Source organism: Neophocaena asiaeorientalis, unplaced genomic scaffold (assembly GCF_003031525.2).
Source record: "Neophocaena asiaeorientalis asiaeorientalis breed wild unplaced genomic scaffold, Neophocaena_asiaeorientalis_V1.1 scaffold418, whole genome shotgun sequence".
NCBI classification, from domain to species: domain Eukaryota; kingdom Metazoa; phylum Chordata; class Mammalia; order Artiodactyla; family Phocoenidae; genus Neophocaena; species Neophocaena asiaeorientalis.
In genome coordinates, this window is record NW_020175731.1 from 3,919,818 (window position 1) to 3,946,080 (window position 26,263).

General features: G+C 42.6%; 1 protein-coding gene across 1 annotated transcript in view; it reads left to right on the forward strand.

Annotated features, from left to right (window-relative positions):
• The first annotated feature begins 3,917 nt into the window (after window positions 1–3,917).
• The window catches only part of LOC112391026 (putative tetratricopeptide repeat protein 41), a 66,247-nt gene continuing 43,901 nt past the window's right edge, over window positions 3,918–26,263 (forward strand). The window contains 7 exon segments of the mRNA XM_024732126.1: window positions 3,918–5,576; window positions 5,578–5,647; window positions 9,535–9,712; window positions 11,768–11,937; window positions 18,479–18,641; window positions 19,569–19,981; window positions 19,984–20,007. Of these exon segments, the coding sequence (XP_024587894.1) occupies window positions 4,860–5,576; window positions 5,578–5,647; window positions 9,535–9,712; window positions 11,768–11,937; window positions 18,479–18,641; window positions 19,569–19,981; window positions 19,984–20,007 (1,735 nt within the window). The 5' untranslated portion in view covers window positions 3,918–4,859.

Below are 26,263 nucleotides of genomic sequence, written 5' to 3' on the forward strand. Positions count from 1 at the left end.
ATAGAATTTATTCAATACTTTGCTTTTTAATGCATTTATTTTTATGGATACTATTTGTGACATGTGATAAGGGTTTTGCACTTATAGTAATAACGAAAAGTTTCTAGTTAAATTTTTTGACTTACATTGTTTTAAAGAAAAATAAAAAGTCATGTCCTACTTTTCTTTATCTTCTTTCCACTCCAAAATAACTCCTTCTTCTATTTAGGTCTCCTCTGTTCCTCTCCCCCCACCATTAATCCCCTATTTCTGCAATAACTGGGAGGGTTCTTTATCAGCAGTTGTGGAGCAAGTTGTGGAATTATGGTCTTTTCATTTTTAATTTTAATTATAAAGTAATATAGCTATAGTTATTATGACTAGAGAAATGGATTTGCCTTAATCTTACCATTCTAACACAGCTACTATATCATTTTTCTTTCCTGTTTTTATCTCTTGTGCATTTGTCTAATAATGATACTTAACATTCACTGACTATTCGTTATAGGCACTGTTGTTAGCATTTTGCAATCCAATAACTTGTTTAATCTTTTTAAGCATGTTATGATATAGACTCTGTAAGCCCTGTTCTGCAGATGAGGAAACTGAAGCACGGTGAATTTACGACACTTACTGTAAGGACTTGAATCCTGGGAACCGGTCTTCTGAACTTGGACCCTTCACTTCTGTACTGCGCTCCCATATTTAGCTGTGTTTTATTAGCACTGTTATTATTATGGCCTATACTTATTTTTTCTCCTTTTCACCTAACCCTTACTTATAAACCTTTTTCTCTTGCTATATAGTCCTCAGATTTTTAAAGAATCAACTATATTTTGGTCTAATTTATATAAAACAAATTGCACCCATTTTAAGTGATAAGTTGGTAAGTTCTGATGAATGCCTACACCCTAACTACCATTATAATTATGATAGAAAACATTCCTGTTGCCCTAAAGAGTTCCCTTGTGACCCTTCCCAGTTATTTCCTCCCCATGCTCCGCAAGGCAACTAATGATCTGTTTTCTGTCACCATTTTTGTTTGCCTTCCTCTTCAACCCATGAGTTATTTAGAAATAATATTTAATTTCTAAAATTTGTGAATTTTTCAGGTATCTTTCTGTTATCAGTTTCAAATTTAGTTCCATTGGGGTTAGAGAACATATTTTATATAATTTCAGTTCTTTCAGATGTGTTGAGTTTTGGTTTATGGCCTAGAATTCAGGTTGGCAAACTTACTGTTTAAAGGGCCAGATAGAAAATATTTTAGTTTTTGTGGGCCCTTTGACCTCTGTCATAACTACTTAACTCTGCTGTTGTAATATGAAATACTTAATATGAATGGAAGTGGCTGTGTTCTGATAAAATGTTCTTTATAAAAACAGGCAACAGGTGGGCCTTAGCCTTTTGGCTGTAGTTTACTGACCTTTGGCCTAGAACCTGGTCTATTTTGGTGCTTGTTCTATGTGCATGTGAGAAGAATCTGTATTCTCCTGTTGTTGGGTGTAATGTTCAAAAAAATGAAGTTGCCTGATAGTGTTTTTCAGATCTTCTATATCCTTGCTGATATCTGTCTGTTTAAACTACCGATTACTTGAGAGGAGTGTTGAAATCTCTAACTGTATTAAGGGTGTATCTATTTCTCCTTTGATTTTACCAGTTTTGCTTTGTGTATATTTTTTTAATAAGTGATGGTTAAGTTTTTAAAAAAATATATTTATTTATTTGGTTGCACCAGGTCTTAGTTACAGCAGGCGAGCTCCTTAGTTGCAGCTCGTGGGTTCATTAGTTGCAGCTCACCGGCTCTTTAGTTGCGGCATGCAGCCTCTTATCTGTGGCATGTGAACACTTAGTTGCGGCATGCATGTGGGATCTAGCTGCCTGACCAGGGATCGAAGCTGGGTCCCTTGCATTGGGAGCATGGAGTCTTAACCACTGTGCCACCAGGGAAGTCCCTGCTTTGTGTATTTTGAAGCTCTGTTGTTAGGTGCCTACACACTTAGGATTATTATGTCTTCTTGGTAGACTGACTACTTTATCATTATGTAGTGTCACTTTCTATTCCTAGTAACACTTGTTCTGAAGTCTACTTTTTCTGATAATAATATAGCTCCTCTAGTTTACTTCTCTCTGGGATCACACACTTCTGTACTGCCTGATGTATAATGTCTGAAAACAGCTAATTCATATATTTTGTCCAGTTTTCTAATTTTTTGAAGAGGATAGGTAAGTCTAGTCCCTGTTATTTTATCATGGCTGGAAGCAGAAGTCTGTAACTGTCTTTTTAATAAACGTACCACTTGCCATCAGTGGCTATACTTTTATCCTCTTAGTTATGTCCTTTGTGGAGACCATTTAGTTTTCTTTCTTTTACTATTTTTTCTATCATAAACATTGAACATCTAATGACTATAGTTTCTCACTATTTTGATTATTTCCTTGGAGTGATTCCCAGAAAGTAGAATCATTGAGTCAAAAATTAAAAACACTTTAATATATTTTGAAGTATATTGCCATTTACTTTCCAAATATACCTTCTAATGGCTTTCCAGAATTACCAGTTTACAATTCCATAGATACATGTGAGGTATAAATTTCACCAATATTTAGATAACTATGTGTACTTAAAAAAACTGTATCATTGCTTACTTTTAAATTTCTTTGAATTCTGGAAAGGTTTAATATGCTTTTATATGTATTCTTGTATTTTTCTTTTTATCGGTTTGTATCTTTTGCTTATATGTCAGCTAGGATATCAGTATTTTTCTTAGAATAAAGATAAAATTATTTGTGGCAAATATTTTTAAAGTCTGTTGTTTGCCTTTAAGTATTTTTATTTATTTATTTTAATGAATGTATTTATTTATTTTTGGCTGTGTTGGGTCTTCGTTGCTGCACACGTGGGCTTTCTCTAGTTGCGGTGAGTGGGAGCTACTCTCAATTGTGGTATGAGGCCTTCTCATTGCGGTGGCTTCTCTTGTTGCTGAGCACGGGCTCTAGGCATGAGGGCTTCAGTAGTTGTGGCCCACAGGTTCAGTAGTTGCAGCTTGCAGGCTCTAGAGCGTGGGCTCAGTAGTTGTGGCATATGGGCTTAGTTGCTCCGTGGCATGTGGGATCTTCCCGGACTAGGAATCCAACCTGTGTCCCCTGCATTGGCAGGTGGATTCTTAACCACTGCGCGACCAGGGAAGTCCCTAAGTATTTTTAAAATGTGGTTATTATCTATTCTTTTGTGATTTCTTCTACAGCTTATAAGTTTTGGAAGTCCTTTCCAGGTTTGACAAATACTTACTTATGTTTTCATTTAAAACATATTAAATTTTTTCATTCAGCAATTATTTACCTGTCACCTACTCTGAGCCAGTCCTTATACTAGGTGTTGGGGACCTGGTAGAGACCAAGATAGAAATTACTACCTCTGATCATTTGGGAATAGGAAAACATGGATATTTTCAAGGTCTGATAATCTAATTCTAGCCTCCTACATGGCAGGTGAAAAGTCTATTAATAAAGTGTCCATGATGCCTATTCTGTCATCTTTTAGATTTTGTTTGTGTGAGATTAAATTAAATTAATTTTTTCAAATTGTCGCCTATTTATTACAGTATCATTATTGCATAGGTGTTTCCTACCCATTGATTTGTGGTATCTTCAAGACCTAGAGTCTTATCTCTATTATATGGAGGCAGTATAGCGTATGTGTCCTGGAGTCAGGCTGACCTGCTTTTAGATCCTAGCTCTTCACTTACTAGCCAGGTACCTTTAGACACGTTGCTTATCCTGTCTGAACTTTTGTTTCTTCATCAGTAAAGTAGGGTGGTGATATTATCATCGTAGGATTATTGTGACAATTAAATGCAAAAGGCTTAACACTTTTTTAAAAAGGTAATGTATTATTATATTCTTGTCAGGTGGTCTTGATGGAAAATTGCCCTATACGTGATAACACGGTATGTTTCTCTATAGGTGAAAGCAACAAACATAGCCAATAAAGCAACATTTGGTCTGGAAATAAGTTGCGTCAAGAAAAAGCTCGTAAAGCTAAGTAGTTCTCATTGAATATTTTGCTTCTGAGCAAGGTGCAAGCATATCTGCATCATTGCTGGAGGGCGTGTGTCCTTCCATTAGGTCAGTGGAATTGAATTCCCAGTGCGTGTAGGTGAATGGAGTGTCGTATGAGCCTGCACAGCTTAAGATAAAAATGATCACAGAACTCCATCAGGTTCTTAGGTCCAGACTTCTTTGCCTCTCGGATGCCAGGGACATTACTGGTCCTGGCCCTTATTATATTTTGATTTGTTCCTCTTGTCCTGACCTCAACTTCATACCTATTTTCATTCTTGCTTCCGGTCACAGTCATGGGTCTTGGCTTATTCTGTTGCTGGATACATTAGGCTCCTTCTCTGCATTTGCCTTCCTTTTCACACCCTTAGCAAGTCCCCTTGTGTAGTTTTCAAATTCACAGGGTGGCAGAAGGAGCAGGTGGCCAGCGGAACACCGGGAAGGTGGAATGGGGGGCTGAGGAAAAGAGGGAGAGCCTTGTAACCAGTGCCCGGTCATCATCCGCGGTTCTCAGCTCTTCAGCAAAAGCTTTGGGGAAAGAGAGGAGCTGTGGACTTCCTGTAATCCTAAAAAAGAATGTGTTTTTTTCTTTTTCACTCCTAACTTAAACTAGATTGTGTCTCAACTCTGATCTGTCCATTGATTGGCATCACTCACCTTCAAATATCTATAAGAAAGAAGGCATTTGGGGGAAAGATTTCAATCTGTTTATAGTGAACATAATTAGTGGGAAGTCATAGAAGCAGTGGAGGTCAGTGACTGCACCAGGATGAAAATTGTTTTGTTTTAAGGGTGATGTCATCTCTGAGCAAAGTGAAATGAGCCAGGAGGCAAATGAGAATGTAGACAGGTCTGCCCAATTCCTTTTAAAGCCCCAGAAACCCATTCAGCCTTACATCTGCTCGACTCTGGATGATTTTCAGGAAGAGAGAGACTATTTGGCAAACTACATCTTCCCTCAGCTGAGCGAATTCTGCAATTCCCGGGGTGCGTGTTTCAAAGCTGTGGACCTGAGGTGGTCAGCGTTGAAGGCCCAGGCGCCCTTACCCTTCAATCTATTTAGACAACATTTTTGTCTCCACTAGCAACATCTGAAGCTCTGTCTGGACTGCGTGAACAGCTGCTTTTCCTTTTTTATCTGCTTGCTGGGTCAGACATACGGGGACTTTCTCCCTGACTACTCACTTGTCATGTTCTCCAAGGCAACTGACTTGTCAAGTTTATCCATAATGGAACAGAATCTCTATGTTGCTGCAAAAAACTGTTATCCTTGGGTCCTGGAGAACCTCAACCACAGTCCGATTGAGTTAGAGATCATCCAAGCAGCATTTCTGAATGAGTCTCAATTTCAGTATTTTTACTTTAGGACGGGAACCATGCTGCTGAAGCCTATGGACAAAGAAAAGGAGGAGATGCTGTCCGCAGGTTTTCTGTTCAACGATGAGGAAAAATTAAAGATTGGAAAGCTTAAGGCCAAGATTATTAGCAAGGGGCTACCTGTCAGGTTGTACAGAGATCTCTGTGACTTGGGTGAGCCTGGTTCTCAAGGACTGGTTGGTTGTGATAGAAAAACTTTACCCAGCCACTTTAATCATGGAAAATATAGGTTAGTAAATATGGAGATAGCTAAGTCTGTTGTCATAGGTCCATGTGTTTTGTATGTCTTCCTTGTGAAAGGAATTTTTAAATGGTTGAAAATATTCCTTGAGCATTTAAAGTTATTACCATATTCCTGTAACATGCATTTCTTCATTTGAAGATTTTTGAAACTGAGAACAAATAGTGGGTCATGGAAGAGGATTTAGGAAGTCAAGGAGCTCAGAGAAGACCTAAAATATCTGGCAGTTAACATGTAGATATAGAGCAGAGATTCTCAACCAGGGATGATTTTGCCCCCAAGGGACTTTTGGGTACATCTTTGGTGTCACATTTTTGGTGTCACAGTTGGGGGTGTGCTTACTGGCATCTAACAGGTGGAGGTCAGGGTCACTGCTAAACATCCTACAGTGCACAGGACTGCCCTTCATAATAAAGAATTTTCCAACCCAAAATGTCAACAATGCCAAGGTTGAGAAATCCTGATCTAAAGAGGAGAGAACTTTTATTAATTGTCATGTGCTTTTTGCACGTTATCACATTTAATCTTCAAGGTTTAGCCCTGCAAGGTAGGTGCTCTAATTCCTGTTTTACAGATGAACAAATGAAAGCTGCTGTGTAGCAGTTAAGTGACTTACCTAATGTCACTTCACCAGTGAGAGATCATTCTAGGATTTGAACCCAAGTCCTTTTGACTCCAAAATCCATGCTCGTTTGCCTTCACACTTACTACTCAGAGAGTAAGTGATCCGTGCACCAGTAGCCTCGGCATCACCTAGGAACTTGCTAGAAATGCATTCTGGGTCTATTGAATTAGAATTTGCATTTTAATAAAGATGACCAGGTGAGTTGCAGGCACATTAAAGTTTGAGAAGCACTGCCTGGCATCCTGTTGCCTCTGAATGAAATGGTTACATTTATTCTGAAAATACTGTGTCATGGACATGTACAGATTAAAAAGGGAGGAACAACATCAGAGCAGGGCAGAGATTCTTCACCTAGACAGACTTTGGGAGGGATCTGTGATACCCTAAATTTATATGAAAAAGAGAATGTTTATATGCAGATGTGTGTTTTGGGCGGTAGGAAGTTGGCCTGTGTCTTTGATCAGATTCTCAAAAGGTTTAATGACCCAATAAAGATTGTGAGTTACTGTTGTAAGGGCTCAATTAATGTGGGAGTGCAAAATGCAGGTGGTGCATTCTCAAATGCTTTCAGGGCCCAGGCAGGCATAGTCCTTCTAATATGATAGGGGGGCAGATGGATCTGTAGTCAACTGAATGGAAGGGCGTTGACCCACCTAAAGTCATTCACATCCATTGTTGGGGGTGGGGCATGAAATCCCACCTGTGCTGGTCAAACAAAACTCTGCCTACAAGCCAAATTATTTTGGAGTCCTAGAAAAGAATATTGTAACAATCGTTACTCTTTGGGTTGAAAGTGACTCGAACTGGCTCCAACAGACAGGGAATTTTAGTTTATATAACTTTAAAGCCCAGGATTGGGTCTGTGTTCAGCTCAGGCTTCATCCACTGGCTCATATGAGGTTACCAGGCCCTGGTTTCTCACTATGGCTCTGCATGGCTCTGTTGTCCTGATGTTGCCCCAACTCCTTGGCGCCTCCATAATGGAGGGAAGGTGGCTGTAGCAGCTCCAGGTTCAGGTCCAGCAGGAATGGCTCAAAGTCCTAGGATTAAGTCTTTCTGTCTCTGATTAGCCAGACTTGGACTATATGTTTGTATCTGACTCAGTCACTGGTGCCAGGAGAATGTGATGCACTGATTGGCTAAACTTGGGTCATATGCCACGTCTGGAGCTGGAGGGAGTCAGACCCACTACAATAACATGAAGTGAGAGTTGGGACAAGGTGGGACCCCAAATGATAATCTGGGGCTGTTACTGGAATTACGGTAGGGTGAATAGAAGTTGGGAAGCCCCACAATATCCTGAATATTTACTACGAGCTCGGAGTTTTAGAATGTCCAACAACCGAAATGCTCTCAGATCCAAGATTTTTTAGTTCCTAGTTCTGTGACTTTGAGAAAATGATGTAATATTGGTTAAGCCTTGGTTTCTTCTAGTTACTGAGTTAGCATTAACGACCTTGAACTCAAGGTAATGTGTATAATAATGTGTGTAAAATACCTAAAAACAGTGCCTGACACATATTAGGCTAATGAGAATGAATCATAAAAAATGAGTCCTGGGCTTCCCTGGTGGCGCAGTGGTTGGGAGTCCGCCTGCCGATGCAGGGGGCACGGGTTCGTGTCCCGGTCCCGGAGGATCCCACGTGCCACAGAGCGGCTGGGCCCGTGAGCCATGGCCGCTGAGCCTGCGCGTCCGGAGCCTGTGCTCCGCAGCGGGAGAGGCCACAACAGTGAGAGGCCTGCATACCGCAAAAAAAAAAAAAAAAAAAGAGTCCTGGAAGAATATAGTATATATTTGGCTAAGGTCTGAAGTATGGTTAATAGTGATATTCTTTGACTAGTCTCAATCTGAACTGCATTCATTAATATTTACTAACATGTTCAAGAATCAAGCCTTTCTGTATATTTGGGTTAGAGACAGATTATTTCTCTATAGTATTCTCCTTAGTCTTTGATTTTGGTTATTATTGAAATATTAGCTTGTTTTAGACTTCAGTTTTAAATATGTAATATATGGACTGCATGTCTGCAGTAGAAGGTACAGAATGGATGGATTATTACAAAATCTTCAGAAAAAAGGCTAAATTACTTTTCTTTTGGATCTTCGATACCCTTTAATCACCCAGATAGTTCCAGAATCTCACAGCTTGCGGAGCACAGGCTCCGGATGCGCAGGCTCAGCGGCCGTGGCTCACGGGCCCAGTCGCTCCGCGGCATGTAGGATCCTCCTGGACCGGGGCACGAACCCCTGTCACCTGCATCGGCAGGCAGACTCTCAACCACTGCACCACCAGGGAAGCCCTCAGTTCATACTCTTGACCTTCAGAAGCACTCTGAGGTCCTTGGAGATGCCTGAGACTAGTGGGTGAGGTTCAGGGTGAGCTAAAGAGATCCATTAGACTGTGGGATCATTTCCAATTCTATCTAAGATCTTGAAATTTGAAGCTAACCTTGGCCAAACTGTTGGTCCTCTAGGTTATTCTGGCCCTAACCTGAGCCACAAGGCAGCCCAGTTAACTAAGGGGGTATAAGATAGCTTGAGACCGTACCAGGTTAAACTACCTGATATTCATTTTCCTGCCTCACTGCATGTAAAAAAAAAAAAAAACCCCACCCAAACTCTGGGAGATGTAGGTGTCTCCAGAGACAGGAGGACATTTTGGCAGTCCAGAACACCTTGACTTTAATTAGGCAATGAGTTTAGAAACACAGTGCCTTGAAACTAGAAGGAGTCTCAGAGATCCAGTTGTCTGGCCCTGCCACTTATTTTACCTGGGAATTTAAGGGACTTGCCCAGTGGCAGAGTTGCAGCTGTACCCATGGTTGTCATTGGGCATCTTATCTTAAAAATACACTCCACTCCCCCAACCATTGCCATGGATAGAAACATACACATATGCCACAAGATTGAATTAGGTAACTTCATATTTAGCTAACAGTCTAAAAATACAAGATGATATATGTAGCAAATCCAATTTTTTTTTTTGCTTTGGTCATTCTAAGGTCATGAAATAACTTGGAATCCTACATAGGATTTCATGTACAAATAGCATTAAGATTAAATTGCTTGCCTATAGCTTCCTTTCATTAGAATGTAGAATGGGCTATGAAATTTGGTGCTAACATAGAAAGGAGGTGGTATAGACACAGAAGGGGAGATACTTTCCTTGGTATTCATAATAACCATGTGTAATGGAAAATGCAAAACTATAAATCTAAGGTATTAAAACATATCTTTTTGTGTCTAAAGACTTTAAGCACAACTTTGAACGTTTCTATCACGAAGAGTTCACTGAGAAGTGCAAGGAAGTGTTTGTTATTTCTAAGGAGTCAAACAGAACCTTTGAAATCTTGGAAAGATTTGCCTTAAAGGATGTGGAATTTGATCTTAATAATGCCGCAGCAGGCCCCAGCCTATCTATTCTCAGGTAAGGTGTCAAGAAATCCCAAGCAAAGCAGCCTGACTTTAGTGAATATGATCCCCCAAATTTGGAATTTCCTCCCTCACTTCCCCCTTTCTCATCCTTGCCTGCAAGAGAGGCTCCCTAAAAGTCACCCCCAGGTTAGAATCTCCTTATCATTTATCACTCTGCAACTGCCAAGTTACTTCCCTTCAGTCTCCTCAAGAAGATTATAAATGCTGGAGGGCAGAGAGCTTGCCTTCTTTTTTAATCCCATAGATCAAAGTTGGTCTAAGTCGTTCCTGTCAGTGATGGAATGATTTTAAGGAGAAGAAACTGGATTAGGAAATATGAATAATGCATCTGTACAGTATTGTATAATTTACAAAGAGCTTCCACATACATCATCAGCTCATTAATTACATTAAGATATTCAGCCAATACTTGTTAATTGCCGACTATGGGCCATAGCATTATTTGCGTTTGTGAGAATTGAGTTATCTTACCCAAAGTTTGCACTCCTTCACTGTTTTATCCAGTGTCGTCTGCATTAAAACCCCCATATCTTTTCCCACTCCGGGTGCTGACATGCTCTGTTCGCCACCCACAGGCATGAAGAGACTGGGGCGTGAGGAAAGAATTGGGTTTGTCTGTGGTGTCCTTTCCAGTCTCAACCCTGGAAATAGGGAGGTTCTTGGGATCATTTTATTTTCTTCCATCCTCATCCTCCAGTTCTTATTACAGATCTCATTTGTTCTGTGAGAATTTGGGGATTTGAAATAAACTCACAGTGGCTAGGGTGGCTCAAGGTTTGCTCCACCATGTCTGCCACGGTCTCAGCACCCACTATGATGTGCAGAGCTACGAACATTCTTGTGGTTCTGGGAACCCATGCCAAGAGGAAGACAACTGGTTAAAACAACATGGCGCTCAGTCAAGGTTTTTGAAACTACAAGAGTATGAAATATATGTCATCTGTTAAAAATCTTAGGTTTGAATAGGCAAGTCCATAGAGACAGAAAGTAGGTTAGTGGCTGTCAGGGGATGAGAGTAGAGGGGAACCGGGACATGACCCCTAATGGGTCTGGAGTTTCTTTCTGGGGTCCTGAAAGTGGTCTGGAATTAGATAGTGATGATATTTACTATATACTAAGTATACTAAAACCAACTGTATACTTTAAAATGGTGGATTTTTTTGGTATGTGAATTATATCTCACTTAGGTTATAATTTTAAGTATTTCAGAGTGGATGAGACATTTAATAAATTTTATTGCAATTACACAACTCCAGTTGTGCCCAATCAAAACACAGCAATTAAATAAGTCCTTTGAGATTAGCTGTGTGGAAGCAGGGCTTTGCCATTTGGAAACAACACTTTGTATGTAAGTTCCTGAATAGTGTGTGCAGCTAACAGGAAAGGGTGTTCTTTTGGAGTTTCAAAGCATTTTCTTAATAACCAACCATCTAGAGCAATAGCGTTCTCTTTTTTTTTCTCTTTTGAAGGGAGCCACAGTTTGCTTTGCAATGTTTTCATTTTCTATTTGTTCTTGAGAAGAAATCATTAAGACCCTAGCTTATTTATGGGGGTATTTGTATTTTTCCTTCATTGGTTTTTACCTGCTAAGTGCCCAAACATGTTCTAGACACAGGGGATACAGCAATGAGCAAAAGACAAACATCCTTGCCTCCATGGAGCTTGTCTTATGGAGACACGCAACAGACATGATACATATGGAAAATATGTAGTAGGCTAGATGCCTGTAAGTGCTATGGAGCAAGATGAAACCCTGAAAGGGAATAGGCCATCTGGTAGGAGAGAAGGTGGCATTTGGGTAACTGCTAGAAGCAGGTGAGGGAACAGGCTTTGCCAATGTGAGTTGGAAGAGTATTCCAGACAGAGGGAACAGCAAACACAGAGGTCCTGAGGCTGGAGGAACGGCAGGGAGGCCAGACAGCTGGAAGGAAGTCAGAGCTGTAGGGAGGGTGATGGGGTGAGGTTGGAGATGTAAGGGATGAGAGGAGGGTCTTGTCTGTTCTCATGCATCATTGTAAGGACTTAGACTTCTACTTCTTTTGAGCAGGGCAATGACCAGGTTGATAGATTCAGCCAACCTCACAGATCTCACAGAGGTACCAGGAGTTGAAATGACCCATCAAACTGTTCCAGGTTCTGGCAAAATGTCTGGGCCCTTTCACCTTCACCTCAGCCACTCTGGTGGCTTGGCTGACGAGAGACTGAAAGAGGGCAAAGGTGAAAGTGGGGCATCAAATCCAATCCAATCCTGCCATTCAAATTTGATGGTGAGATGACTAAAGCAATAAGGCATTGATTCCTAACTCATAGTCATGGAGATGGAATTCTTATGGAGTAACTACTATGTAATGATCCTGCTATAGGTTTTCTATTTCAATAGGTTTTCAGACTGATCCTCTTGCTTTGCTGAACCTGAGTGTCAGGTTTGTTTATTTCATTCACTCAATCAACGATTTATGATCAGGTACTGTGCCAGTCACTAACTATCCAGTAGTGAGTTAGGTAAGCCTGGTAAGTGCCCACGTGGAACTTACATCAATGAAAAATCACTAGACACGTATTTATTAAATTACGTGAGGAACAGGGCTGGAGTCTTTATGCAGTGATACTCATGGACCTGGGACTCCTCTGCATTTCCAGAAGCTTTTCACTGAAAAAATTTAAGCAATAGGACAAGCAGGGCCGGCTGGCTCCAGCATCATTTAGCATCACTGCCTCAGCTACGAAGCTGGCTTTTCCCCCGGGGAGGTAGACGTGGGCAGGGGAGTAGGAGCGGCTGCTGAGAGCACAGCTGGGCCTGGGAGGTCACACGCAGATTCAGCTTCTTTGCAGAGAGCATTTTCCCGTGCCCGCCTCAGCTGTCCACAGCTGCAGCTCCTGCGTGGGCTGTGAGCCTGGGCGCCTCCCTAGTGGGGATGCTGAAACGCCCCTGGGTGAAGCTGATATTTCTGCTCCCCACCCACACCCTCGCTGGCCAGGATAAAGGGATCTAGCAGAGGAGAACTGCCCGCCCACCCGTATCCAGCTCTCCCAACCCAAGTGCCCTTGCCTGCCCTGCAGCTGACATCCCCTCTGTGACAGGCTTCACAGAAGGTCAAAGTAGAGCCACCGCTTTTCCTACTTACATGTTTCCTTGCCCTGTTACTCCGGACCCTGGTGGCAGCCCTGACTAACAAGGAGTTCCATTTATTTATTTATCTTTGGCTGTGTTGGGTCTTTGTTGCCGTGCACGGGCTTCCTCTGGTTGCATCGAGCGGGGGCTCCTCTTCGTTGTGGTGCGCGGGCTTCTCATTGTGGTGGCTTCTCTCGTTGTGGAGCACAGGCTCTAGGCACGTGGGCTTCAGTAGTTGTGGCATGTGGGCTTCAGTAGTTGCAGCACGTGGGCTCTAGAGTGCGGGCTCAGTAGCTGTGGCACACGGACTTAGTTGCTCCGCGGCATGTGGGATCCTCCCGGACCAGGGCTCGAACCCATGTCCCCTGCATTAGGAGACGGATTCTTAACCACTGCGCCACCAGGGAAGTACCGGAGTTCCATTTATTAAAGGCTTTTCAAGTGCCAGGTGCTGTGGCTAAGGGCTTCATCAGCATCTCTCTCTCGTTTTTTTTATTTTTTATTTTTGGCTGCATTGGGTCTTCGTTGCTGCACGCGGGCTTTCTCTAGTTGTGTTGAGTGGGGACTACTCTTCGTTGCAGTGCGCGGGCTTCTCGTTGTGGTGGCTTCTCTTATTGCGGAGCGCAGGCTCTAGGCGCACGGGCTTCAGTAGTTGTAGCACGTGGGCTCAGTAGTTGTGGCTCACCGGCTCTAGAGCGTAGGCTCAGTAGTTGTGGCACATGGGCTTAGCTACTCCATGGCATGCGGGATCTTCCCGGACCAGGGCTCGAACCCGTGTCCCCTGCATTGCCAGGCAGATTCTTAACCACTGCGCCACCAGGGAAGCCCCCAAGAGGTCTTTCTTGATATAATAGTACAGTTACGCTTCTGTGAAATAGTTCCCGTCTCCACTTGTACACAATCGATTAAAGACGCTTGCTACATACAGTGCATAGACAGTTGAATAATTAGACCCAACTCACCTGTGTTTGAAATAAAATAGCTTATTTAGTCATTTAAAGTAAAATAACTATACATATGAAAATAAAGATATGTAAATGTTAGGATCTACAAGCCTGTAAAAATAAAATCATTATTCTGCATTATACAAAACAGTGCAAGACAAATTCTAAATAAGCTTTTGGAGCACAAATTATAAATTTTCCATTTTAACTTATCATGCAGACATAGCATTTCAAACCATGTTATAGTCTATAGCCAAGTTCTTAATTTTTTTTTTTTTTTTTTTTTTTTTTTGTGGTATGCGGGCCTCTCACTGTTGTGGCCTCTCCCGTTGCAGAGCACAGGCTCCGGACGCGCAGGCCCAGCGGCCATGGCTCACGGGCCCAGCCGCTCTGCGGCATGTGGGATCTTCCCGGACCGGGGCATGAACCCGTGTCCCCTGCATCGGCAGGCAGACTCTCAACCACTGCGCCACCAGGGAAGCCCAAGTTCTTAATTTTTAAGAGGAAAAAATGCTAGTCAGTAAATTTTACTGTATGATTAAGTGTCACATACCATAAAATACTGACATCTCATTTAATGCTCTCAGTAAGCCCTTGACAGCATTATCGTCCCAGATAAAGCGATGGGATGGATGGCTGGGTCACACAGCTACACGTGGGCAGAGCAGGGAGTTCAAACTCCGGTCTTTGTTGTGTTCAAAGCCCCGACTCCTCATTACTGAACTGTCTTGCCCCTTTGAGCCAACAGAGGGACATTTCTCTCTTTTGGATGATTTCCATCGGGGTCCTCTGCCAGCATCGATTATCAGGAGAGTCTGCAGAGGTCATTGATGTGGAACGGGTGGAAATACTAGCAGGAATCCTTGGCAGCCCTTGCCAGACCCTTGTGCACTGGGCTCGGCTGACTTCTCCAGCCTTTTGCTCCAAGGGGATGGTTTCTTTGGAGCAGCCAGTCATGTCCATCCCTCTGAGTCTGCCCACTCAGTTCCCTTCTCCTGGAATGCCCTCCACTTTCCTCAGGTCAGGGAAATCCTTCTCATCTCTTACAGCCCTATTTAAAGGTCACCCTCTCTAGAAGGGGGGCTGATGGGTACCTCTCTCCCTCACCCCTAACTTTGATCAGGTGGCAAGGATAGCCCCAGTCCCAGTGTATTCTAGTTTACATGGATGTCTCCCTGCAAATACTGTCAGCTTGCCTTTCTGGGCCCTCGGGTGACTCACACCTGGTCCTGTCATTCTACGTTTTATTGTCTCCCTCTATAGTCCTGTGCGTTCAGGAACCATGTCTATTTTATTGGCCATTGTCATACTCAGTGCCTGGCACAGACAGAGCCTGACGCATAGAAGGTTCTCAATAAATCCATATTGAATAATGAGAGGCAGTAGGACAACAGTGCCCAAAAAAGAGAAAAAGTTAGTCAATCACTAAGCCACTTTGTTACTAAGTATCATGGAATTGCATCAATTAACTTTTTTTTTTGCCCCATTAATTTAGCTATCCCAACTGGGTGTGTAAACAGTTAAGCTGTTACCATTTAAATTAGGCAACAGGCTGTTGTCATTTAGTAGAGACAGTTTGGTTCTGCCAGAATAAAGAGAAATGTTGAGGATCATTTTCTAATACTAGTGATGCTGACTTACTTTGTCTTCAACATCATTTTGAGGAGAAATCATTCTAACCACCCAAAATGTGATTTTAAAAACACTGAACGTATGTTTTCCTTCGTATACAAGGATAGAAATCCACAAGAATCATCCTTGAATACGTTTTTCTTAAAATTTTTTTTTCTGATTATTATTAGTGATATTACATTTTATGATTGTCAGGCTGTGTAAGTCTTTTGAGGTTCGTTCACCTCCGTTTTGTTATTTAACCTCTACACCAGTTTTGTGACAGACAATCCACACCTCCCACCTGTGACTGCGCAAGAAATGTTGACCCACACAGCTTGTAAACTCAAATGGAGTAGTCTTTACATAATTCCTTGTTGTTTGAAGAAAAGCTATTAGAAGAATAAGTGTTTTAAAGGCTCCTGATCATCTGTGTGTCCAAGTCCCTTCACCTGTAGGCCAAGGTGTCCTCATCTGCGACATGAGGGGTTTAGATGAGACTAGAGGATCTGCAAGAACCCCTTTTGTTCTAAAATTCTGTCATCGAAGGCCTGACATCTCAACATTGCCCATATTTTAAATGCTTTTTAAACTCAAAGGATGAAGCATCAAGATTAATTTTTCTCTTCCCATTCTTGAAAAATATTTTTAATTGTGTGACACAAGCTGAAACTCTGCCTTTTTTGATGACTTCTCCTTTATATCTCACATTCGTATATGACTTTCAAGTCATTGATTTTGTGGTCATTTTCTGATATAAAAATATCTTTAAAAATCAATAATCCACTTATAAAATAAGTCATGGGGATGTCATGTACAGCATGGTGACTATAGTTTCGTTAGCAATACTGTATTGCATTTTTGAAAGTTGCTAAAGAGTAAATCTCGAAAGTTCTCATCACCAGAAAAAACGTTTATAACTCTGTATGGTGACGGATGGTAGCTAGACTTACTGTGGTGATCTTTTCCCAATGAATACAAATATTGAATCATTATGTTGTGCATAATGATACCTCAATTAAGGTATCAGTGCAGGGCTTCCCTGGTGGCGCAGTGGTTGAGAGTCCGCCTGCCGATGCAGGGGACACGGGTTCGTGCCCCGGTCCGGGAAGATCCCACATGCCGCGGAGCGGCTGGGCCCGTGAGCCATGGCCGCTGAGCCTGCGTGTCCAGAGCCTGTGCTCCGCAACGGGAGAGGCCACAGCAGTGAGAGGCCCGCGTACCGCAAAAAAAAAAAAAAAAAAAGTATCAGTGCAACTCTCTACCGTAATACAATGGACAAAGACAGAGAAAGTAATTTATTATAAAATAATATGTATTTCAACATGTTAACGCGCAGACATGATTTCAACAGAAGACACAGTGGAGTAGGCTGGTGCCTGCCTCTGTGTGGGAAACGACCCTGAAAGCAATAGCTATGGTCTAGACTGACGTGGGTGTGCTGGCACAAACATCATAAGCAGTATTCTCTCAGGGTGTGATTTTCTGAAATGGTGAACAAATGTTGGTATCATTTCAGACAAAACAACATATAAGCTTCTATCAGTCTCACATGGTAGTTACGTTCTTAGAAAATTCAGCGTGTTTTAAACCCATGCGAAAAGCACTTTGCATTTATGTGTAAAATAGAGCTGTTTCTAGGTTAGTGATTATAAAGTCCCTCCCCACACACACACCACGTGACTGACAGAATGTTTAAAAGTCAGACCCCGGGACGGAGCTTCATTGTGTGTGACTGGCTGTGTTGTGGGATGTCTAGAATCCCTGAACGCCGCTGGTGAGTACCACCGCTCTAAGTGACTTCCAGGTTTCTGAATGTTCGTGGGATTTCCTACCTCCAGGCCTTCATCTCTGCCTTGTCTTGCTTGAGATACCCTTGCCCTCAAGTCTACCTGTGTATTCTCTGAGGCTCATTCCCAATGTCTTCTGCATGAAGATTTTCTTTATTGTGATGGGTCTGCATCAAACTCCAGTAGCCTTCAGACTCATATTCTGCCTTAGACTGTGTCTACCGACCCCATTTCCACTTCCTTTAGCTGTTGACTTTATATTATAGATCATTTTATCTTGTCTATCTCCTATGCGTCTAGCACAGGACCTTGTACATAATAGGCAACCAATAAATATTTGTTAAACCTAATTACTCTCAGTGACTCTAACAGCATCTTCATACATCTGAGAAATTTAGTCCATTCCAGCTTCTTTGCATAACTTGATTTTCTAGATCCTAGCATGCCTAAATTTCTTCGAAAAATATTGCTTTTGAAAATTAAAAGCAAGGCGGAAGTTGTATGTAATAAAGTACTCTTAGAATATTAGGTAGTTGATTATAATTTGGGGTTGCTGCTACTATGTCACTTAATCACAGTCTGCAAGTTGGTCCTCTCAAATTACTTCCTTTGTTCTTTGCTGCTTCATAACTTAATTCTCCCTGGGAATTTCCAGAATCCAAGCTCTGGAGTCCATTACTATGGGCTGAGAAATTTAGGACTGGTTGTGTTAGGTTTAAAAATGGGCCAGTAAAAAAAAAAAAAAAAAAAAAAGGGCCAGAGCTCATCTTAGTGACAGCATTTTATTGTAGAAAGAAACCTAAACCATCAGTAATGAACCCATTTATTTCATAGATGGGTAAACTAGGACCCAAGCAGCTAGGTGGTGGGTGGGAGGTGTTGTGTGTGCACTGCTGGACCACCCAGGGTGGTGGCCGTGACCCCCTAAGCAGGCACCTGATGTTAAGGATCTGCTGAAGCTTCGCAGGTCACATAGCCTGACTTCTCTTTCTTCCCATCCAACTCTTTGTGATGATCAGCATTTGCATTTTGGAAAGTGATAGTAGTGCTTTGGATCATACAGAATATTTTTTTATATAAAATCCTGAAAATACATAGGAGACATCTGGTGGTAAATATCATTACCTGTTTTGGGCTGAATATTTTGAGGCTGCTAATCACACATATCAGTATATGTGTCAGCCGTACAGCTGTGAGTAGCCCTCACTGTTCCCAACCCCTTCTACCGCTTCATCCCATTAACATGTTTTAGCAATGATGGAAACATTTTCAGCTGATTTGAGCACGTTTCTGTGCTGTAGGTACCCAGCTTGAGACTGATATTCTCAATGAAGATGCAGATATCTTAGTCTTTTCACTTCTTGTAGAAGTGTGCATTGCTTCCGTCAGTGTAAAGCCATGTATACTTGTACTAGATGGAATCAAAGAATTGGTTGGCATTTATGGGATTTCAGGAGAGAAGGTAATCTCTTTTTAAAATAATACCTATTTTATTACTATTTAATAAAAAGAAAACCCCTTAATTTAGAATGTACATAGCACCATTCCATTGCATTGCCTATCTGTAGTTATAGCCAGCACTGCTGCTAGCTACTGCTGAATATTTTATGGAACAAATACTTATATAACACTTACAGTGGGCCAGCTACCATTCTAGGAACTTCAGAGATATTAACATTTAATTCTCACAACAACCCTGTGATAGAGAGATTGTGACCATCATCTCTGTTTGCACAGAGGGGACTGGACTTGGAGATATTAGATGACTTGTTGAAGGTCCTAAGATGATGGTGGACTTGGAATTCAGGCATGGGCAGCCTTGTTCTAGAAACTGGCCTTTACTCCTGCATGGTTCTGCCCCTCTATTTTATACTTTGATCAGACATTTATTGGGCCCCTACTATGGTCTTTAGGTTGTATATTTTGATCTGCCTTGTCTATACTGATTTTGCGACAAATCCCATTGATTGGTTGCTATCTTTAGTTTTTCTTCTGTTTGAAGTGATATTGGATCAATGGAACCTCTAATGCTTCTTAGTATCAGTCATTACTTTGTGAAGCATTTTCTCTAAAACTTCTACATGCCTAATTATGAATTATGTAAGCATGTATGTTTCTCATAGGAAATATGATAAAGAAGAAGAAAATAGAAAATTAAATATACTCACAGCCTCACCACTGTTAAGCCTTCTTTTTCCTGTGGATATCTTCATGTAAATGAAATTACACACCCTATTATGTTGTAATCTATTTTTTTTTTTTTTTTTTCCATACGAAACAGCGTAGGAGGGTTCCTTTTTCTCCACCACCTACTCTTAAGTTTAAAATCCATCAGCAAAGTAGTTTTAAAGTCATGACATTTTCAACTGCCTTTGACTCTTCCTGTCGGGCAAAAGACTTTTCCTGGCTGCCAGGCTTGCTGTCTCCTCATTGCAAGTTTATCATGAGCACTGTCTCCTCCAGCCTGTCCTACAAGTCGCTGTGTGCCCGCCCAGACGTGAGGACGGTGGAGCTCATCAGCACAGAAGATGAAGAAGCGAAACTACACATCTTTAGACAGTATCTCCCCCTTCCCAGCAAAGACCCCTTCTGACAGAACAGACACAGCTTGAGGAAAAAACCAAACCTGAGTCCTTTAAAACTCACAGTCCTGGCAAATGAACTGAAAGAATGCAGAATCTACTGAAATGAGTTTCAGTGTCTGAAGGAGTACTTGGGGGTGGTCCCCATTCAGGAGCTCTGGGAATTGATTCTGAAATGCTGGACTGAAGACTATAGTTGGACTTTGAAACAAAAAAAAGGCAAATTCAGACACTGGCTTCAGGAGAAGGTAGGCGTTAGCCAATATTAACAACCTGGTACGATTCCACGGGTAGAAAGATTCCACCCAGGGAGGAGGGTCTAGGGAGAGGATTGTCAGAGAAAGTACAAGATGCCCAGTTAAATTTGAATTTCAGACAACCAATAACCTTTTATTTTATTTTATTTTTTGCGGTATGTGGGCCTCTCACTGTTGTGGCCTCTCCCGTTGTGGAGCACAGGCTCCGGACACGCAGGCTCAGCGGCCATGGCTCCCCAGCCCAGCCACTCCGTGGCATGTGGGATCTTCCCGGACCGGGGCACACGAACCTGTGTCTCCTGCATCGGCAGGCGGACTCTCAACCACTGAGTCACCAGGGAAGCCCCCAATAACGTTTCAGTATAAGTGAATCCCAGATATTGCATGGGAAATACTTATACTAAAAATTGTTTGAACTACAGATAAGTAACAAATAATCTTGAGTATAAGTATATGGCCCAATATTCCATGGGATATACTTATGCCGAAAATTGATTTATTGTTTACCTGAAATTCGGATTTAGCTGGAGGCTCTATATTTTTATTTGCTAAACCTGGCAGCCCTATCTAGGGAGGTGTGTGTATTGATTGTAAGGAGAGATGTATTAAGTACAAATTTCAGTCACATTTCTCAGGGGTCTAAGGAATGAGCCTTTATTATTTCTGTACTTCAATTTTATCTCTCTTGAGCCTACAGTCCCACTGATGGCAGAAACTAGGTTAATTCAGGTTAATCTCATCAGTTTAGTTTGTTTTCAGTCAATTCAGGATTTTTTTCCGTCAAGTGAGGCTTTGTGACCTTGCTGTGTCCCTGTTGGGTTGTGCTTAGATCTGAGGGCCTTGGTGCTGAGTGTCCTTGGTTGTCATCTGTTCCTGCCATCTTCCACCAAGGTGGTCGTGGCTCCACATGGTCCACAGACACCGACGTGCCCCCATTTTTGGCATCCTCGGGGATTCCTGTGGTCGCGTCTGTTCTTGGGTTGTTCCATCTGTGCTGCCATCTGCTGCCACGTTCCCTCATCCTCACACGCACCCCTCAGCTCCCTTCTGCACTCTTCTTGAGCCTACAGCCTTGTAGGTACTCAACATTCCCAGCAGAGAATGTCACCACTCACTGCACCACTTGGAGGCCCAGGCCCTATACGTCTCCCCCATTGTCCCCACAGCCATTTCTCCTCTCTGGTTCTTCCTGGTGGCATTGGGAAATCTGCAAAGCTGCTGCCTTCCAGGCTTCCGATGGGAAGCAGAGCTCAGGTCCTCCCTACTATCGGGTCTCAGAAGCATCCAGAGGCCAGTCTCTCCCTGCTGCAAGCTACCTTGGGTTCAGGGGAGGGCACAGGCCCCTTCTCAGAAACCCACTTATGCAACTTGATTGCTTTCTCTCTCTCTCTCTCTCTCTCTCTGTCTCTGTCTCTTTTTTAACACCTTTCTGAGTTCAGCAAAATCTCTTTTCTTCCTGTGTGGGGAAAATAATCTTTAGATCTTCCTGTAATTGTCTGAGTCTATTTTTTGTGGTTAAAAAAAAAAATTATTCCAGGAGTTGGCCAGGAATCTGTCTTTTGATATTCAACAATCAGGCTTTCGAGAGCCCAAGCTTGTTCTCGTGAGCCATTGGCTCTACCATGAGCTTCAGAAGTCTCTTGAAACCTGAGTTTTTCTCCCTTCATTTCTGCTGTAACAACCTTCTTCTGAGTGAATTAGAATGCAGCAGTGATGGGGAGGCAGGGCTGCGGAGAGAGAAGCAGAAGATGTTGGGAACGAAAGACCCGTGGTTTGGTGCTGCGGCATATCGTCCTGTCCCATTGTTTTGCTCTAGAGTTTGCATTTCTGCAAAGAAAGTGAACTTCAAGTTTACTGTGCCCTCCCCCACCTACAAGGAGGTGGAAACAAGGTCTCTGTGCCCAGGGAAGAATCATTCAGGTAGAGCCACCCACGGCTGTGCCCTTGGCTATCCCCACGTCTCCAGGATTGTGCAGGAAAGCCCGGTCCTCCTCTCCAGGTACTGCTCCTTTTCCGGGTGACTTTCTTCCTCCCATTGCTGCCCACTGACACCCACTCAGGCCCAGGGAGCTCAGCCACAGGTACGGGAAGAGCTTGGTTAAACTGGGGTAAACCTCGCAGGACACTCGTGCAGTTGGGTCTGAACAGCTGCCTCTGCTGAAAGATCGCAGGTATTGGGGGCTCATTCCCCAGTCCTAGCATAGGAAATCAATTTTGAATGGTAGACCTTGCTGTCATTTCTCTCCGTGGTCTTAAGGATCTCTTTAGAGTTGGTTGATCCAGTGGGAAATCCAGCTACAGTGGAAAAAATCTGAGAGTCAGGTGAGTAATGAGTGGCCGGCTCATGTGTGTGTGACTGTGTGGCAGGACAGCAACCATACAGAAAACCCTCTCACACCCATACGTGCAAATCTGATGTGGGGAATCTTAGTAAAGACTGCTCAGCAGAAATGCTAAGCGTCATAACTGGCAGGCTTGCCAGTGTGTAACCGTAGCTGACACAGATGGAGTTGTGACAATGTAGGTGAACTGTCAACTTAAAAAACTGCACAATATGAGAGGTGCGAGTGAAGTTTTATTTGGGGCAAAATGAGGACTACAGCCCAGGAGACAGCATTTCAGATAGCTCTGAGAAACTGCTCTGAAGAGGTGGGGGGAAGGTCAGTATATATGTGATTTTGGTGAAGGGGGAGTACATGTAATCAAGCACACATATATATATTTTTTTTAACATCTTTATTGGAGTATAATTGCTTTACAATGGTGTGTTAGTTTCTGCTTTATCACAAAGTGACTCAGTTATACATATGCATATGTTCCCATATCTCTTCCCTCTTGGGTCTCCCTCCCTCCCACCCCTCTAGGTGGTCACAAAGCACCGAGCTGATCTCCCTGTGCTATGCAGCTGCTTCCCACTAGCTCTCTGTTTTACGTTTGGTAGTGTATATATGTCCATGCCACTCTCTCACTTTGTCCCAGCTTACCCTTCCCTGTCCCCATATCCTCAAGTCCATTCTCTAGTAGGTCTGTGTCTTTATTCCCGTCTTGTCCCTAGGTTCTTCATGACCTTTTTTTTTCTTCTTCTTAGATTCCATATATATGTGTTAGCGTACGGTATTTGTTTTTCTCTTTCTGACTTACTTCACTCTGTATGACAGACTCTAGGTCCATCCACCTCACTACAAATAACTCAATTTCGTTTCTTTTTATGGCTGAGTAATATTCCATTGTATATATGTGCCACATCTTCTTCATCCATTCATGTGTCGATGGACACTTGGGTTGCTTCCATGTCCTGGCTATTGTAAATAGTGCTGCAGTGAACCTTGTGGTACATGACACTTTTTGAATTATGGTTTTCTCAGGGCACATGCCCAGTAGTCGGATTGCTGGGTCATATGGTAGTTCTATTTTTAGTTTTTTAAGGAACCTCCATAACTGTTCTCCATAGTGGCTGTATCAATTTACATTCTCACCAACAGTGCAAGAGGGTTCCCTTTTCTCCGCACCCTTTCCAGCATTTATCGTTCATAGATTTTTTGATGATGGCCTGAATGGCCAATTCTTATCCTGCAGCCCCCCTACGAGCAAGTGTTTTAATTAATGAGTGACCTTCCCTATGGGGCCACTGCACGGTATGAGGACTCTGCGTCCATCACTCCCGTAAATTTCTCAGTTGCCTGAGAAAGCAGTAACCGGCCAGGAGAAAACTTGTCCCTTTTCTTCAGAGCAAAGCTCTCATGTAATATCTTCACTTTTATCCTGACAAATTCTATTAAGGCAGCAGATTTGAGGAAAAGCATCAGATCAGCCTCTCAGCTGATCCACCACTCAGCACAGACCACTCAGTCTCCTATAACTGGCAAACCCTGGTATCTTTCAACCAGTGCCCCCCCCCCCCAGTATCTTTCACCTGGGTGGGTATTACCTGGAATCTTTCAACTAGCCCCCTGCCCTCCCCGCCAGTATCTTTCAACTGGGAGAGGCAGGTACCTGCTCTACACCGCCAACTACAACTCTGGATCATCAGCCAATATGGGAGATCCGAGAACCAGGAGAGATTCACCCAAATTTGTCTGGACTCTCCCAGGCAGTGGATGGGTGCAAGGGGACTCTGCTGGTACCAAGGTCTGGTCCCTTGCAGAGTTCAGGCAAAGGAGAGAAGTCCACTCTGGGTCCTTTCATGGTTGCCATAAAACTGTTGACTTAAAAAAACTGCACAACATGAGAGGTGCAAGTTAGGTTTTATTTGGGGCAAAATGAGGACTACAGCCAGGAGACAGCATTTCAGATAGCTCTGAGAAACTTCTCCAAAGACGCAGGGGGTCAGGTCAGTATATATGTGATTTTGGTGAAGGGGGAGTACATGCAATCAAGCACACATTCTTTGCAGAAGGCTTCTGCTACTCTCGTGAAGGTTACTGCTAGTCACGAGGTGCAGACATCACCATGAAGGATTTTAGTGCTTTTCTAGATACGAGGAGATGCAAGAATTGGACTCATAAAATCTTCTCCTGAAAATATCTGACTGTCTGATGACCTGTTCTACCAGTTTTTCCCAGGGCACAGAGGGCCTCATTTCCGCTCTCCACCCTGAGCTCCTTTCAGGGGGTGTTGATGGTCAGCAGCTGCAGCGGCTCATGATTTAATCCTTGTAGAGGTAGTTGGCAAGTGCTAATGGCAAGTGCCAGTTTGTTGTTGACAGTATACAGATACACAGATTTATAGAAAGAGATTTATTATGAGGGTTTGGCTCATGCAGTTATGGAGGCCGAACAGTCCTATGATCTGCCGTCCGCAAGCTGGAGGCCCAGGAAAGCCCGCGGTACATACAGCTGTAGTCCAGGTCCAAAGGCCTGAGAACGAGGGGAGCCAGTGGTATAAGTCCCAGTCCGAGAATGAAGGTCCGAGAACCAGGAGTGCTGACGTCTGAATGCAGAAGAAGATAAATGTTCCAGCTCAAGCAGAGAGCAAATTTGCCTGTCCTCTGCTTTTTTTTTCTGTTCAGACCCTCATCCCGCTTGCTTTGGTGAGGGCTGGCAATCTTTTTTATTCAGTCTACCAATTTAAATGCTTATCTTTTCCAGAAACACCGTCACAGACACACCCAGAGGTAAAGTTTTGCCAGCTATCTGGGCCCCCCTTAGCCCAGTCAGTGAACATGTAAAATTAACCAGCACAGGGGTTTCCATATCCTCCTCAAGAGGTTATGTCGTAAAAAGACAACATTAAATGCAGTGTTTGGTACGAAAATGTTTTTGTATACTTTAAGCGTTGTGTTTAACACTCCAAATCTTGGAGTCAGGGTAATATTTGTCCCAGTTCTCTTTTTCTCTCATTTCCCCACCCACTTTACCAATTTACTACCCACAAAATGCCTTTGCCCCACCCATTGGGGGAGGGGAGTTGTCTTTTAAGCACCACACATGCCATCTGGGCAGATCTGCACATTTTAGACAAGCTAGCATGGCGCCTCTCCAAGTGGGTAGATGACCTAAAATTCATTTCAGCAGAAATGCAGAATGGTAATTTGAACCATGGGCTTCCTTTTTGTTATATTTCTTCTGAAGAGCTGGGCTTATCCAGCTGTCATCCAGCTGTGCGTCCCATTTGTCTTGCAAGGAAAAGTGTCAAGCAGGAAATTAAAAATACTTCTATTTCAGTTTTCAAGAATATATGTCACCAAGACTGAATTAAGCAAAACCATTTTGTTTTAGAGAAGGTTGTTTCTGGGTATTATGATCTACTGGAACCATTTCTCTTTGGAAACGCAGTGCAGTAATCTTGGCTCCAAAATCCAATTTGCTTTCAATTTGCTCGGCTACCCCTTGCTGTATATGAGATGCAGGATGCAGATTAACTTCTCCAAAATGCATGCCCTCAAATATTTCAAAGTGCTTATTTAAGCAGTAACCATGGTGTATATTTAAAACTGAAAGGTAGGTTACAAATATGTCCTTGGGGGAGGGGGCAGACAACATGAAACGTCAACATGCTGACAAAGTTTCTCAGAGTCTAGGTCAGTGATCATAGCTGTAACTAATTCTTTGATGAATTCTGACTGCCTTCTAAGAGGATACATGTTTAATATTTCAGGGTTTTTTCCAGCTACCTTGACTTTTGTTGTCTCTAATTATGGCCACTGAGCTGTTATCTGTTTGCTATAGTGTCTTCACAGGCTAAAAAGTCAGATGTGTTCTACTGTAACTGATTTTTATTTTATTAAAAAATTTTTTTTAATTAAAAA